This window comes from Oncorhynchus mykiss, chromosome 19 (genome assembly GCF_057628025.1).
Source record: "Oncorhynchus mykiss isolate SJ-2025 chromosome 19, ASM5762802v1, whole genome shotgun sequence".
NCBI classification, from domain to species: Eukaryota; Metazoa; Chordata; class Actinopteri; order Salmoniformes; family Salmonidae; genus Oncorhynchus; species Oncorhynchus mykiss.
In genome coordinates this window covers 16517924-16533102 of record NC_143040.1, presented here as the reverse complement: position 1 = coordinate 16533102, position 15179 = coordinate 16517924, and the positions used below count along the sequence as shown (strand labels likewise).

General features: G+C 46.1%; 1 protein-coding gene across 2 annotated transcripts in view; it reads left to right on the top strand.

Annotated features, from left to right (window-relative positions):
• The first annotated feature begins 724 nt into the window (after window positions 1-724).
• LOC110514910 (hydroperoxide isomerase ALOXE3-like) overlaps window positions 725-15179 on the top strand; it is a 34159-nt gene continuing 19704 nt past the window's right edge. For both annotated transcript variants that reach the window (XM_090210258.1, XM_090210259.1), the window contains exons 1-4: window positions 725-823; window positions 1341-1390; window positions 1533-1695; window positions 14765-14975. In XM_090210258.1, coding sequence (XP_090066384.1) covers window positions 1368-1390; window positions 1533-1695; window positions 14765-14975 — 397 coding nt within the window. In that variant the 5' untranslated portion in view covers window positions 725-823; window positions 1341-1367. The remainder of the gene's footprint in view (window positions 824-1340; window positions 1391-1532; window positions 1696-14764; window positions 14976-15179) is intronic.

The following is a 15179-nucleotide window of genomic DNA, read 5'->3' as shown; positions in this document are numbered from 1 at the left end:
TATTCTGTTTATTCAGGGAAACTCGTGAGTATCCAGGACCTCTATACCAGGTGGTGTCAGAGGAAGGCCCAAACAATTATCAAAGACCCCAACCACCAAAGTCATAGTGTGCTCTCTGTAACTGTACGGCAAGTGGTACCGATGCAACAAGTCTGGAACCTACAGGCCCCTGAACATCTTCTACCCCTAAGCCATAAGACTGCAAAATAGTTCATCCAGATAGTTAAATAGTTAACCAAATAGCTATCTGCATTGGCCCTTTCTGCACTAACTCTTGACTCATCACATACGCTGCTGCTACTGTTTATTATCTATTCTTATTTATCCCCAGGTATATGTACTGTACATATCTACCTTGATTACCTTGTACCCCTGCACAGTGAGTCGGTACTGGGACCCCGTGTATATAGCCAAGTTATCATTACTCATTGTGTATTTATTCCTCATGTTATTATTTTTCTCTCTGCATTGTTGGGAAGGGCTGTAAGTAAGAATTTCACTGTTTGTTTACACCTGTTGTTTACAAAGCATGTGACAAATACATTTAGATTTGATTTTAAAGGCCTTAAACGTCTTATAAGACCTTAACCAGGATATGAGCTAACTTTGAATGTGTGTAAGCTGTAACGAACACAATGTCTGCTAAAAGACTAAACTATGACGAATCATAAGTAAATGATTTTTGTTTCCTCATTTCTTCTCTGTTAATGAATGTTTGAACAAACAAGACATATGTAAACCATATAAAAGAGCCGTGATGTCTGAGGTGCTGAGTACAGTGGAACTCTGATTTCTCACTGCTAATTCACTGCATCATATCGGGGTAAGAAAGCTGAAATCTTATATGAGCTAGATATATTTATAAAGTTCTTTATTTGTCACGTACTAGATTGATCCCATGTTCCTTTTTCATTTGACTTTGCTGTTGAATGTTGAATATAGCATGCAATAAGTGTTGACTAATTTTCATACTTGTAGTTACTATTTGTGGCTCTGAGTGTCATCCATGTAGCTTCAGAATTATTATTTTTCTACTCTATATTTTTATCACTAAATGGTCTTTTGACTAATCAGATCAGCTTTTTTTTTGCTAATAATTGGTTGAACGATAAGAATTTGGCTGCCTGTGTAAATGCAGCCAATGGCCCTTAAATTCAAATCTGAACCTCGAAGCCAGTTCCACTGCTTTTTATTCTTCATTCTTCCCCTCTAATCAGGAACTGATTTAGAACTGTGACACCAGGTGGATGCAATCCATCATCAGATATAACAGAAAACCAGTAGCAGTCTGGTCCTTGTAGTGTAAGATTTGAATAACCCTGCTGTAATTGTCTCCCTAGGCAGACGGGTTGCCTTCCACATTAACAATGTTTCCGTGCTGTTGTTGTAGGTAAGGTAACGATCCCTTTGGGTCATCCTGTGGCCTCATTCTGACACAATAGCTAAACAAAAGGGATTGGTCATCAGTATAAATGAAATATTGAATGTATCATATATTTATCGTATTTCTGTCTTCTGAACTTGCTTTGTAGTAGAGACAACAGTGTTATTTACAAAGCAGAGGTGTTCACTGGAGAAATGCTGTACGCCGGCACAACGAACAGTATCTATATACATCTCCGTGGCACAATGGATTCAAGCCATCGCATCTGCCTCCCCAAAAGTAGATTCATTGGGGGCCACCGCCGAGGGGCTGTGAGTAACCCATTGCCACAACTTTCCTTCCTTTGACCATCTGTCCATTTGGGTGACAAAATATACATCCATTCACATCATTTTCATTCTTATGACTAGCATATACCAAGCTAACATGTGGAATTGTTTAAGATGATCATACCCAGGATAATTTAGCTATTAGAATTGTAGGACCCCTTTTATACACCCAAAAATATTTGATGAAACATTGAGTTTGGCCTTACTGCTCTTAGCCCATAGAAAACTTCATATATAGATGAACAGATTATCTAAAGGAAGTGTGCTCTGAAGTATCTGTCCTATATCTGAGAGATATAAGAAATATCAGGAAACTATTTATATGTATGATTTTTACATGTATTTAACCCCTTATTTTAGGCACTAAACTATCTTCATATATACTTCCATTCATTTTTTGTAACTGGTTCCCCGCTACCTTTAATCTAGTCTTGTGAAGCTTGCAGGCTTCCTAGAGCAAAACACATGTTTGTGATAGTCTCATCTTTCCATAGAGGGTTCATCATAGTTTGTAGGCCAAACTGTTCGGAAGCTACAGACGTTTTTGTGAGAAGACAGATTTTGGGGTCTCGTGGTCTGACAAACACAGCTCTAGCTCTGCCATCTTTCACCCTAGATGCTGAACATCGGTGGATGCGATGGATTGAGACGCAGCCCATGCAAAATATGATCTCTATCTTAAACTGATGGATTTTGATGGGGATTTTTGTTTATGCTAATTCGATATCTGCAGGGGTGCAGACATAGACACTAGGGGGGTTTAAACTGGTTGGAACAAGGGGAGAGAGTACATCCCAAAAACTGTCAGCCAAGTTCTCCAAAAAGTTGTATTATACCCAGTTGAGAATCAACATTCAGGGCATGTTTTGAGCCCCCTGGGCATGTTTTGAGCCCCAATTAAATAAATTCTAGCTTTATTTCAAGGGAGGGGGGGTGGGTTCCTGTTTTGTATGTTATTTTGGCATTAGTACGTGTCACATCATACACTGCTCAAAAAAATAAAGGGAACACTAAAATAACACATCCTAGATCTGAATGAATGAAGTATTCTATTAAATACTTTTTCTTTACATAGTTGAATGTGCTGACAACAAAATCACACAGAAATGATCAATGGAAATCAAATTTATCAACCCATGGAGGTCTGGATTTGGGGTCACACTCAAAATTAAAGTGGAAAACCACACTACAGGCTGATCCAACTTTGATGTAATGTCCTTAAAACAAGTCAAAATGAGGCTCAGTAGGGTGTGTGGCCTCCACGTGCCTGTATGACCTCCCTACAATGCCTGGGCATGCTCCTGATGAGGTGGCGGATGGTCTCCTGAGGGATCTCCTCCCAGACCTGGACTAAAGCATCCTCCAACTCCTGGACAGTCTGTGGTGCAACGTGGCGTTAGTTGATGGAGCGAGACATGATGTCCCAGATGTGCTCAATTGGATTCAGGTCTGGGGAACGGGCGGGCCAGTCCATAGCATCAATGCCTTCCTCTTGCAGGAACTGCTGACACACTCCAGCCACATGAGGTCTAGCATTGTCTTGCATTAGGAGGAACCCAGGGCCAACCGCACCAGCATATGGTCTCACAAGATGTCTGAGGATTTCATCTCGGTACCTAATGGCAGTCAGGCTACCTCTGGTGAGCTGTGCGGCCCCCCAAAGAAATGCCACCCCACACCATGACTGACCCACCGCCAAACCGGTCATGCTGGAGGATGTTGCAGGCAGCAGAACGTTCTCCACTGCGTCTCCAGACTCTGTCACGTATGTCACATGTGCTCAGTGTGAACCTGCTTTCATCTGTGAAGAGCACAGGGCACCAGTGGCGAATTTGCCAATCTTGGTGTTCTCTGGCAAATGCCAAACGTCCTGCACGGTGTTGGGCTGTAAGCCCAACTCCCACCTGTGGACGTCGGGCCCTCATACCACCCTCATGGAGTCTGTTTCTGACCGTTTGAGCAGACACATGCACATTTTTGGCCTGCTGGAGGGCAGGGCTCTGGCAGTGCTCCTCCTGCTCCTCCTTGCACAAAGGCGGAGGTAGCGGTCCTGCTGCTGGGTTGTTGCCCTCATACGGCCTCCTCCAAGTCTCCTGATGTACTGGCCTGTACTAGCGCCTCCATGCTAGGTTTGCTGACAGACACAGCAAACCTTCTTGCCACAGCTCGCATTGATGTGCCATCCTGGATGAGCTGCACTACCTGAGCCACTTGTGTGGGTTGTAGACTCCGTCTCATGCTACCACTAGAGTGAAAGCACCGCCAGCATTCAAAAGTGACCAAAACATCAGCCAGGAAGCATAGGAGCTGAGAAGTGGTCTGTGGTCACCACCTGCAGAACCACTCCTTTATTGGGGGTGTCTTGCTAATTGCCTATAATTTCCACCTGTTGTGAAATTTATTGTCAATCAGTGTTGCTTCCTGTGGACAGTTTGATTTCACAGAAGTGTGATTGACTTGGAGTTACATTGTGTTGTTTAAGTGTTCCCTTTATTTTTTTGAGCAGTATAGTTAGCAAAAACAATGCAAAATAAAATAAAAAATTATTGAGGTAATAAAGCCTCCATACTTAAATGTCTTATTTTTTGCTTTCTTGACTAAGGCAGCTCCAAAATGCAGGTGTTTCAGCCTAGCTCAGTGCTTTCTGTGGTGGTGGGGCAGCCAGCGGAAAATACAGAGCATAGGGGTTGGTTATGTTCTCTAGTTGCGCTGTGAGTGGCTAGTGGTAGTGGTAGAACTCGAAAATTCAAGCCTATTGAGTGCTGCCATAGAGTTACATTATAAGTGCCTATCCAAGAAGGCTCAAAGTCTTTGGCCACAGATAAAATTACGTGAAATCACATTATCTACAGTAGCTGATCATCACAATCACAACCTCTTTCTAGAGGTACGACCTGAAGATCACTGAGGTCATCATGATTCAACCTTGTTTTTTTCCCCAAGTTCCCAGTTGTCTTGAAAGCACAATAAATCCAGAGAATGCCAGACTTTGACAACGTTTGATGACAAAATTTGCCCACGAAGGACCGCCGCGCAACCTTCCTGTTCAAATGAGCACAGCACAACAAGAGTCCCAAAAAATTATTGTATGCTGCTCCATACATGATGTAATATGCCAGAGAGAGGTGTATACTGTAGCTAAGAAAGTAATACTAAGTGTATGTTGTGTAGTAAGCTGTTAGAAGCCCATGTGCCTCACCTTAATAATTTGGTCTCTTTTGCCCTCTTAATTTCACCTACTGTTCTGACTTGGTGGTGCACATTAGCTGCTAATCTGTTTCAGAGAAATGTATTCATCAAATATTGTAAAAGCTTTCATTGTATGCTTATATGCACCCTTTATTTATCTTACTGTTCTGACTTGGTGTACAGGGAGAACACTGTAAGAACGGCCCATGTTCTGAATTCTGCCGCTGTACATTTCAAAAGTGCTGAACAAAAAGTTATTGACTAGGTCCATCCTAGCTCACTCATTATCTTAATCGAAATGATCTGATTGCCTCTTATTTGCTTGTAGTCAGTCCCCTTATGCCATAGTTTGCACACCTCAATTGTCAGTAGGAACCACATTAATTTAAGCAAGTCAGCCATATCAGCTATGTTTTTTTAAAGGCAGCAAATGATGCTGAATGAACTGATTCACTGCCATACAAGGCTCCGTTGATAGCCAGGTGTAGCAGTGGCAAGGTGTGGGGACTCTGCTCCTGGGACAGCTTTATGTAGGCCCTAAAGGTTTGTGGGCACTGTTCATCACCGTTATAGTGCAATGAATGTATTGTTTAGTGTTGTTTTGTGTAGTGGCTTTGCTGGCATGCATCCCCCAAATTTCCTTTGGGTATGCCCCACCGATCACCACAATCCATCTGTGTGTGGAAGTATATGTGGAGTAGGACTGTCCCCCAAAACTGTTGATAGACCGAGAGTCGTCTGTTCCAATCAATTGTTTGGAATTTTAAAACGTGCTTTTCCATATACAGTGCCATCAGAAAGTATTCAGACCAGTTAGATTTTTCCACATTTTGTCAGATTACAACCTTATTCTAAAATTGATTAAATTTCAAAAAATTCACAGCAATCTACACACAATACCCCATAATGTCAAAGTGAAAACAGGTTTGGACATTTTTACAAAAAAACACATTCCTTAATTACATAACTATTCAGACCCTTTTCTATGATACTCGAAATTGAGCTCAAGTGCATCCTGTTTCCATTGATCATCCCTGAGATGTCTACAACTTGAATGGAGTCCACCTTTTGGTAAATTCAATTGATTGGACATGATTTGGAAAGGCACACACCTGTCTATGTAGGGTCCCACAGTTGACTGTGCATGTCAGTACAAAAACCAAGCCATGAGGTCGAAGGAATTGTCCGTAGAGCTCCGAGGCAGGAATATATTGAGGCGCAGATCTGGGAATGTGTACCAAAACATTTCTGCAGCATTGGAGGTCCCCAGGAACACAGTGGCCTCCATCATTCATAAATCAAATCACATCAATTTTTTGTTGTCACATGCGCCGAATACAACAGGTTTCTGCTGATCACTGCTTCTCGCCAAGAGCTGCCTGACCACATAGTTTAACTCCTAAGCAGCTGGACCCCAGGATTTACCACAGTTACATCCGATCCAACCCACAAGATCTACCACGAGCCCCCTATACTCTCTGTTCCTGAACCACTATATGTGAGTCCTGACTTTTTGGGATGTGCACTACACAAGCCAGATGCCCCGAACAGGACTCCTTTCCCAAACACAAAGTTCCGATCCCCACCTTATCCCATCACTCCTCCACAATGGAATCACCATGCCTCCAACTTCAGGGGAAACCCGCTCCTCCAGCACCTGCAGTCAACCACGTACCTCCACTAAGAGCACCTGCTCTTTAGCGCCCTATGGACAACCTCGCCACTACACCAAGAGCTCTCGTTCTCCAGCTCGTTTACCCGACCATGGGACAGAAAATGTTTGTTCCAACACTCACAACTCTGGGCCTCCCATCCTATTCTAACCCTCTCTCGCTGGCTTTGTATTCATGTTAGCTGATAAAATTGCTGTACAATATGATCTTGTTGACATCTGATGCACATTCAAATGTCATAAAAAATCAACACTGTCCTCTGCCATGCCCTGATTTTATTACTGCGGATGATATCTGAAAATGTGCATTACTGAGACATGTTTAAGAAAGACTGTTCTGAACACTGATAAACTTTCTGGATATAACCTTTTTCTGCAAGACAGATCTTCCAGTGGTGGTGGAGTGGCAATCTTTACCAAAGAACACCTTCAGTGCTCGGTTGTCTTACAATTGGTTTTGCTGGTTTTCAGCATTAAGCTTTCAAATAGCTCTTTGTTGATTGTTGCTGGTTGTTATTGTCCACCATCAGCACTGGCCTGTAACCTACTTGCCCTAAGCTCTCTCCTGGGCCCTTACAGTAAGTATGAATTTGTCCTGATAGGTGACCTAAACGGGGACATGATTAAACCACCGGCCCAAGTCTTAAAACAATGGGACTCCTTAAATCTCTCTCAGATCATTACTAACCCCAAACACCCAGAAAAGGCTCCTCTCCTTGATGTTATCCTCACAAATAATCCAGATAGGTATTGTAGTGGAAATTCTACTCAGGGACACTCGAAGTCAATATTAAATGAATAATCCTTCATTACCAGCGCACTGGAGATGTTCCAACCAACTCAATGCACCAAGTACAATGGTAGATTAGGAGCTCTCTCTTCTGGGCAGTCCCATTATCCCTTATTGGTTACAGACATGTTACATAGTTGATAGAGTTGGTTCTGGCATGTGTCTGGCACAGTCTCCTATCTTAACTGAAAGAACATATTCTGGGTGTTCTGCCAGATGGGGAACCAATGATTATTTATGACACTAAGACAAGATTAACATTTTCAAGGCTGTCTCTTTACATTATAAAAATGTCCATCACAGTATCATACTGGTGTTTTCTGTAATAACCTTAGTGATCACTGTTTCACGGCTGCTCAGTTAAATGAGTTGTCCGGACTTGTCATCGACACTTGGAAGGCAGCCACAGTGCTTCCTTTATTTAAAGTGGGAGCTCATGCTGATCCTAACTGTTATTAAAAGTGTTGGAAACACTTGTAGTATTCTCTCTGGTATGGAATCTGGTTTCCGCTCAGGTTATGGATGTGTCATTGATTACCAACTCTGAGGGTTTAGAGCTTGAGGTAGTCACCTCATACAAGTACTTGGGTGTATGGTTAGACAGTACGCTGTCCTTCTCTCAGCACATATCCAAGCTGCAGGCTAAGGTTAAATCTAGACTCGGTTTCCTCTATCGTAATCTCTTCTTTCACCCCAGCTGCCAAACTAACCCTGATTCCGATGACCATCCTACCCATGCTAGATTACGGAGACATAATTTAGAGATTGTTAGGTAAGGGTGTTCTCAAGCCGCTAGATATTCTTTACCATTCGGCCATCAGATTTCCACCAATGCTCCTTATAGGACAAGTCACTGCACTCTAAACTCCTCTGTAAACTGGAAATCTCTGTATACCCGGCGCAAGGCCCACTGGTTGATGGTTATTTATAAAAGCCTCTTAGACCTCACTCCCTCTGAGATACCTACTGCAACCCTCATCCTCCACATACTACCCATTCCCTTACAATAAAATCTTTAAAACTATGTTGAAGGTGTGGTCTGTACCTAGTGAACAAAGTATTAAACCCCCTGTACTCTTCCAAATGCCGAATTAAAGCTACATTCTGGAATTTAACAAACCTCCAGACGAGCTTCAATGCCATACAACACCCCTTCTGTGGCCTCCAACTGCTCTTAAATGCTAGTAAAACTAAATGCATGCTCTTCAACCGATCGCTAACCGCCTTCCCGACTAGCATCACTACTCTGGACGGTTCTGACTTAGAATATGTGGACTACTATAAATACTTAGGTGTCTGGCTAGACTGTAAACTCTCCTTCCAGACTCATATTAAGCATCTCCAATCCAAAATGAAATCTAGAACCGGCTTCCTATTTCGCAACAAAGCCTCCTTCACTCATGCTGCCAAACATACCCTTATAAAACTGACTATCCTACCGATCCTTGACTTCAGCGACATCATTTACAAAATAGCCTCCAACACTCTACTCAGCAAACTGGATGCAGTCTATCACAGTGCCATCCGTTTTTGTCACCAAAGCCCCATATACTACCCACCACTGCAACCTGTACTGTCATGTACTGTCATGTTGTGTCTTGTATCTGTCCTTTCCCTTCACCCTGTCTCCCTCTGCTGGTCGTTGTTAGGTTACCTTTTCTCCCCCTCTTTCCCCCAGCTGTGCCTTGTCTCCTCCTAACTACCTCGTCACCCCTTTTCCCACCTGTTCCCTTTTTCCCTCTGATTAGGTCCCTATATCTCTCTCTGTTTCTGCTCCTGTCTTTGTCGGATTCTTGTTTGTTGTGTTTCATGCCTGAACCAGACTATCGTCATGTTTGCTGTAACCTTGTCCTGTCCTGTCGGAATCTGCCGGTCTATCTGAGCTTACCTATGTTTGGTTATTAAAGAAGCTCTGTTTAAGTTAATTCGCTTTTGGGTCCTCATTCACTCACCGTAACAGAAGAATCCGACCAAGAATGGACCCAGCGACTTCGGATCCTCTCCACTCAGCCGTCGAGATCCAGGGAGCGATGCTAGGCAGACACGAGCAGGAATTGTCTGCTGCTCGACATGCCGTTGAGACCCTGGCCACCCAAGTCTCCAACCTCACAGAACAGGTTCACCATCTCCGCCTCGATCCACCGGCCACTTCCAGGGCTTTCGAATCTCCGGAGCCCAGAATCAATAACCCGCCGTGTTACTCTGGGGAGCCCACTGAATGCCGCTCGTTCCTCACCCAGTGTGATATTGTGTTTTCTCTCCAGCCCAACACTTACGCCAGGAGCACTGCTCGTGTCGCCTACGTCATATCTCTCCTTACTGGACGGGCTCGTGAGTGGGGCACGGCAATCTGGGAGGCAAGGGCTGAGTGTACTAACCAGTATCAGGACTTTAAGGAGGAGATGATACGGGTTTTTGATCGATCTGTTTTTGGGGAGGAGGCTTCCAGGGCCCTGTCTTCCCTATGTCAAGGCAATCGATCCATAACAGACTACTCTATTGAGTTTCGCACTCTTGCTGCCTCCAGTGGCTGGAACGAGCCGGCTTTGCTCGCTCGTCTTCTGGAGGGTCTCCGCGCAGAGGTAAAGGATGAGATTCTCTCCCGGGAGGTTCCTTCCAGCGTGGATTCCTTGATTGAACTCGCTATTCGCATTGAGCGACGGGTTGATCTTCGTCACCGAGCTCGTGGAAAGGAGCTCGCGTTCTCCGTTGCCCCCCTCTCCGCATCACTACCATCTTCCTCTGCCGGCTCGGGAGCTGAGCCTATGCAGCTGGGAGGTATCCGCATCTCGACTAAGGAGAGGGAACGGAGAATCACCAACCGCCTCTGTCTCTATTGCGGTTCTGCTGGTCATTTTGTCACTTCATGTCCAGTAAAAGCCAGAGCTCATCAGTAAGCGGAGGGCTACTGGTGAGCGCTACTACTCCTGTCTCTCCTTCAAGATCCTGCACTACCTTGTCGGTCCATCTACGCTGGACCGGTTCGTCAGCTTCCTGCAGTGCCTTAATAGACTCTGGGGCGGAGGGCTGTTTTATGGACGAGACCTGGGCTCGGGAACATGACATTCCTCTCAGACAGTTAAGGGAGTCCACGGCCTTGTTCGCCCTGGATGGTAGTCCTCTCCCCAGGATTCAGCGTGAGACGCTACCTTTAACCCTCACTGTTTCTGGTAATCATAGCGAAACCATTTCTTTTTTAATTTTTCGTTCACCTTTTACACCTGTTGTTTTGGGCCATCCCTGGCTAGTTTGTCATAATCCTTCCATTAATTGGTCTAGTAATTCTATCCTCTCCTGGAACGTCTCTTGTCATGTGAAATGTTTAATGTCTGCTATCCCTCCTGTTTCCTCTGTCTCTTCTTCACAGGAGGAGCCTGGTGATTTGACAGGGGTGCCGGAGGAATATCACGATCTGCGCACGGTGTTCAGTCGGTCCAGGGCCACCTCTCTTCCTCCACACCGGTCGTATGATTGTAGTATTGATCTCCTTCCGGGAACCACTCCCCCCCGGGGTAGACTATACTCTCTGTCGGCTCCCGAACGTAAGGCTCTCGAGGATTATTTGTCTGTAGCTCTTGACGCCGGTACCATAGTCCCCTCCTCCTCTCCCGCCGGAGCGGGGTTTTTTTTTGTCAAGAAGAAGGACGGGTCTCTGCGCCCCTGCATAGATTATCGAGGGCTGAATGACATAACAGTGAAGAATCGTTATCCGCTTCCTCTTATGTCTTCAGCCTTCGAGATCCTGCAGGGAGCCAGGTTTTTCACTAAGTTGGACCTTCGTAACGCTTACCATCTCGTGCGCATCAGGGAGGGGGATGAGTGGAAGACGGCGTTTAACACTCCGTTAGGGCACTTTGAATACCGGGTTCTTCCTTTCGGCCTCGCTAACGCTCCAGCTGTCTTTCAGGCATTAGTCAATGATGTCCTGAGAGACATGCTGAACATCTTTGTTTTCGTTTACCTTGACGATATCCTGATTTTTTCACCGTCACTCCAGATTCATGTTCAGCACGTTCGACGTGTCCTCCAGCGCCTTTTAGAGAATTGTCTTTTTGTGAAGGCTGAGAAGTGCACTTTTCATGCCTCCTCCGTCACATTTCTCGGTTCTGTTATTTCCGCTGAAGGCATTAAGATGGATCCCGCTAAGGTCCAAGCTGTCATTGATTGGCCCGCCCCTAAGTCACGCATCGAGCTGCAGCGCTTTCTCGGCTTCGCGAACTTCTATCGTCGTTTCATCCGTAATTTTGGTCAGGTGGCAGCTCCTCTCACAGCCCTTACTTCTGTCAAGACGTGCTTTAAGTGGTCCGTTTCCGCCCAGGGAGCTTTTGATCTCCTCAAGAATCGTTTTACATCCGCTCCTATCCTTGTTACACCTGACGTCTCTAGACAGTTCGTTGTCGAGGTTGACGCGTCAGAGGTGGGCGTGGGAGCCATTCTTTCTCAGCGCTCCCTCTCTGACGACAAGGTCCACCCATGCGCGTATTTTTCTCATCGCCTGTCGCCGTCGGAACGTAACTATGATGTGGGAAACCGCGAACTGCTCGCCATCCGGTTAGCCCTAGGCGAATGGCGACAGTGGTTGGAGGGGGCGACCGTTCCTTTTGTCGTTTGGACTGACCATAGGAACCTTGAGTACATCCGTTCTGCCAAACGACTTAATGCGCGTCAGGCGCGTTGGGCGCTGTTTTTCGCTCGTTTCGAGTTCGTGATTTCTTATCGTCCGGGCTCTAAGAACACCAAGCCTGATGCTTTATCTCGTCTCTTCAGTTCTTCAGTAGCCTCCACTGACCCCGAGGGGATTCTCCCTGAGGGGCGTGTTGTCAGGTTGACTGTCTGGGGAATTGAGAGGCAGGTAAAGCAAGCGCTCACTCACACTCCGTCGCCGCGCGCTTGTCCTAGGAACCTTCTTTTCGTTCCCGTTCCTACTCGTCTGGCCGTTCTTCAGTGGGCTCACTCTGCCAAGTTAGCCGGCCACCCTGGCGTTCGGGGTACGCTTGCTTCCATTCGCCAGCGTTTTTGGTGGCCCACCCGGGAGCATGACACGCGTCGTTTCGTGGCTGCTTGTTCGGTCTGCGCGCAGACTAAGTCCGGTAACTCTCCTCCTGCCGGCCGTCTCAGGCCGCTTCCCATTCCCTCTCGACCGTGGTCTCACATCGCCTTAGATTTTGTCACCGGACTGCCTTCGTCAGCGGGGAAGACTGTTATTCTTACGGTTGTCGATAGGTTCTCTAAGGCGGCTCATTTCATTCCCCTTGCTAAGCTTCCTTCTGCTAAAGAGACGGCACAAATCATCATCGAGAATGTTTTCAGAATTCATGGCCTTCCGTCAGACGTCGTTTCGGACAGAGGTCCGCAATTCACGTCTCAATTTTGGAGGGAGTTTTGCCGTTTGATTGGGGCTTCCGTCAGTCTCTCTTCCGGCTTTCACCCCCAGTCTAACGGTCAAGCAGAACGGGCCAATCAGACTATTGGTCGCATCTTACGCAGTCTTTCTTTTCGCAACCCTGCGTCTTGGTCAGAACAGCTCCCCTGGGCAGAATACGCCCACAACTCGCTTCCTTCGTCTGCGACCGGGCTATCTCCTTTTCAGAGTAGCCTCGGGTACCAGCCTCCGCTGTTCTCATCTCAGTTCGCCGAGTCCAGCGTCCCCTCCGCTCAGGCTTTTGTCCAACGTTGCGAGCGCACCTGGAAGAGGGTCAGGTCTGCACTTTGCCGTTATAGGACGCAGACTGTGAGGGCTGCTAATAAGCGTAGAACTAAGAGTCCTAGATATTGTCGCGGTCAGAGAGTTTGGCTCTCCACTCAGAACCTTCCCCTTAAGACGGCTTCTCGCAAGTTGACCCCGCGGTTCATTGGTCCGTTCCGTATTTCTCGGGTCATTAATCCTGTCGCAGTTCGACTTCTTCTTCCGCGATACCTTCGTCGCGTCCACCCGGTCTTCCATGTCTCCTGTATCAAGCCCGTTCTTCGCGCCCCCGCTCGTCTTCCCCCCCCCCCCCATCCTTGTCGAGGGCGCACCCATCTACAGGGTCCGCAGGATTTTGGACATGCGTCCTCGGGGCCGTGGTCACCAGTACCTCGTAGATTGGGAGGGGTACGGTCCTGAGGAGAGGAGTTGGGTTCCCTCTCGGGACGTGCTGGACCGTGCGCTGATCGAGGATTTCCTCCGTTGCCGCCAGGTTTCCTCCTCGAGTGCGCCAGGAGGCGCTCGGTGAGTGGGGGGGTACTGTCATGTACTGTCATGTTGTGTCTTGTTTCTGTCCTTTCCCTTCACCCTGTCTCCCTCTGCTGGTCGTTGTTAGGTTACCTTTTCTCCCCCTCTTTCCCCCAGCTGTGCCTTGTCTCCTCCTAACTACCTCGTCACCCCTTTTCCCACCTGTTCCCTTTTTCCCTCTGATTAGGTCCCTATATCTCTCTCTGTTTCTGCTCCTGTCTTTGTCGGATTCTTGTTTGTTGTGTTTCATGCCTGAACCAGACTATCGTCATGTTTGCTGTAACCTTGTCCTGTCCTGTCGGAATCTGCCGGTCTATCTGAGCTTACCTATGTTTGGTTATTAAAGAAGCTCTGTTTAAGTTAATTCGCTTTTGGGTCCTCATTCACTCACCGTAACATGTACACTCTCGTTGGCTGGTCCTCGGTACATATTCGTTGCCAAACCCATTGGCTCCAGGTTATCTATAAGTCTTTGCTAGGTAAAGCTCCCCCTTATCTCAGCTCACTGGTCACCATAGCAACACCCACCTGTAGCACGCGCTCCAGCAGGAATATTTCACTGGTCCTCCCCAAAGCCAACACCTCTTTTGGCCTCCTTTCCTTCCAGTTCTCTGCTGGAACAAATTGCAAAAAGCACTGAAGTTGGAGTCTTATATCTCCCTCACTAACTTTAAGCATCAGCTGTCAGAGCAGCTTACCGATCGCTGCAGCTGTACACAGCCCATCGGTAAATTGCCCATCCAACCAACTACCTACCTCATCCCCATATTTGTTTTTGTTTTTCTGCTCTTTTGCACACCAGTATTTCTACTTGCACATCCTCATTTGCACATCTATCACTCCAGTGTTAATTGCTAAATTCTAATTACTTTGCCACTATGGCCTATTTATTGCCTTACCTCCTTACTTCATTTGCACACACTGTATACAGATTTTTCTATTGTGTTATTGACTGTACGTTTGTTTATCCCTGTGTTCGTTTTGTCGCACTGCTTTGCTTATCTTGGCCAGGTCGCAGGTGTAAATGAGAAATTGTTCTCAACTAACCTACCTGGTTAAATAAATGTGAAATAAAAAAATAAATAAATTGAAAAACAACAAAACAAACAGGCTCAACTTAGTCAACATTGTTAGAAAGTTGTTTGTTTGCTGGGATCAGTCTAACATGTCATCTATCTGTCTGTAGGTGATTGAGCTTGATGTGTTCTGTCCTTCCTCCCTGGGCCATCTGGAGTTTGTGGTGCTGGAATCAGAGCCGTACCTCCCATTCTGCTTCCTCAACAATGACTGGTTCTGCTCTAAAGTAGTGGTGACCACACCAGAGGGAGACACAGTCAACTTCCCCTGTTACCACTGGATCTCAGGCAATGAGCGGCTGATGTTCAGGGAGGCCACTGGTCAGTATGTTGGTATATAGATCATTGTCTAGGTTAAGTTCTGAGTAGACCTGCTGTGCCTACTATACATCAGTTCGCTGAATGTCATTTGTAGTTTATTATGAAATGTGTCAAACGGGCCATTTTTATGGAATAATGGTGGATATACTTTAAATGGTTTAAGATGTTGATCAATAACCCTAAAACATGAAAATAATCACACTT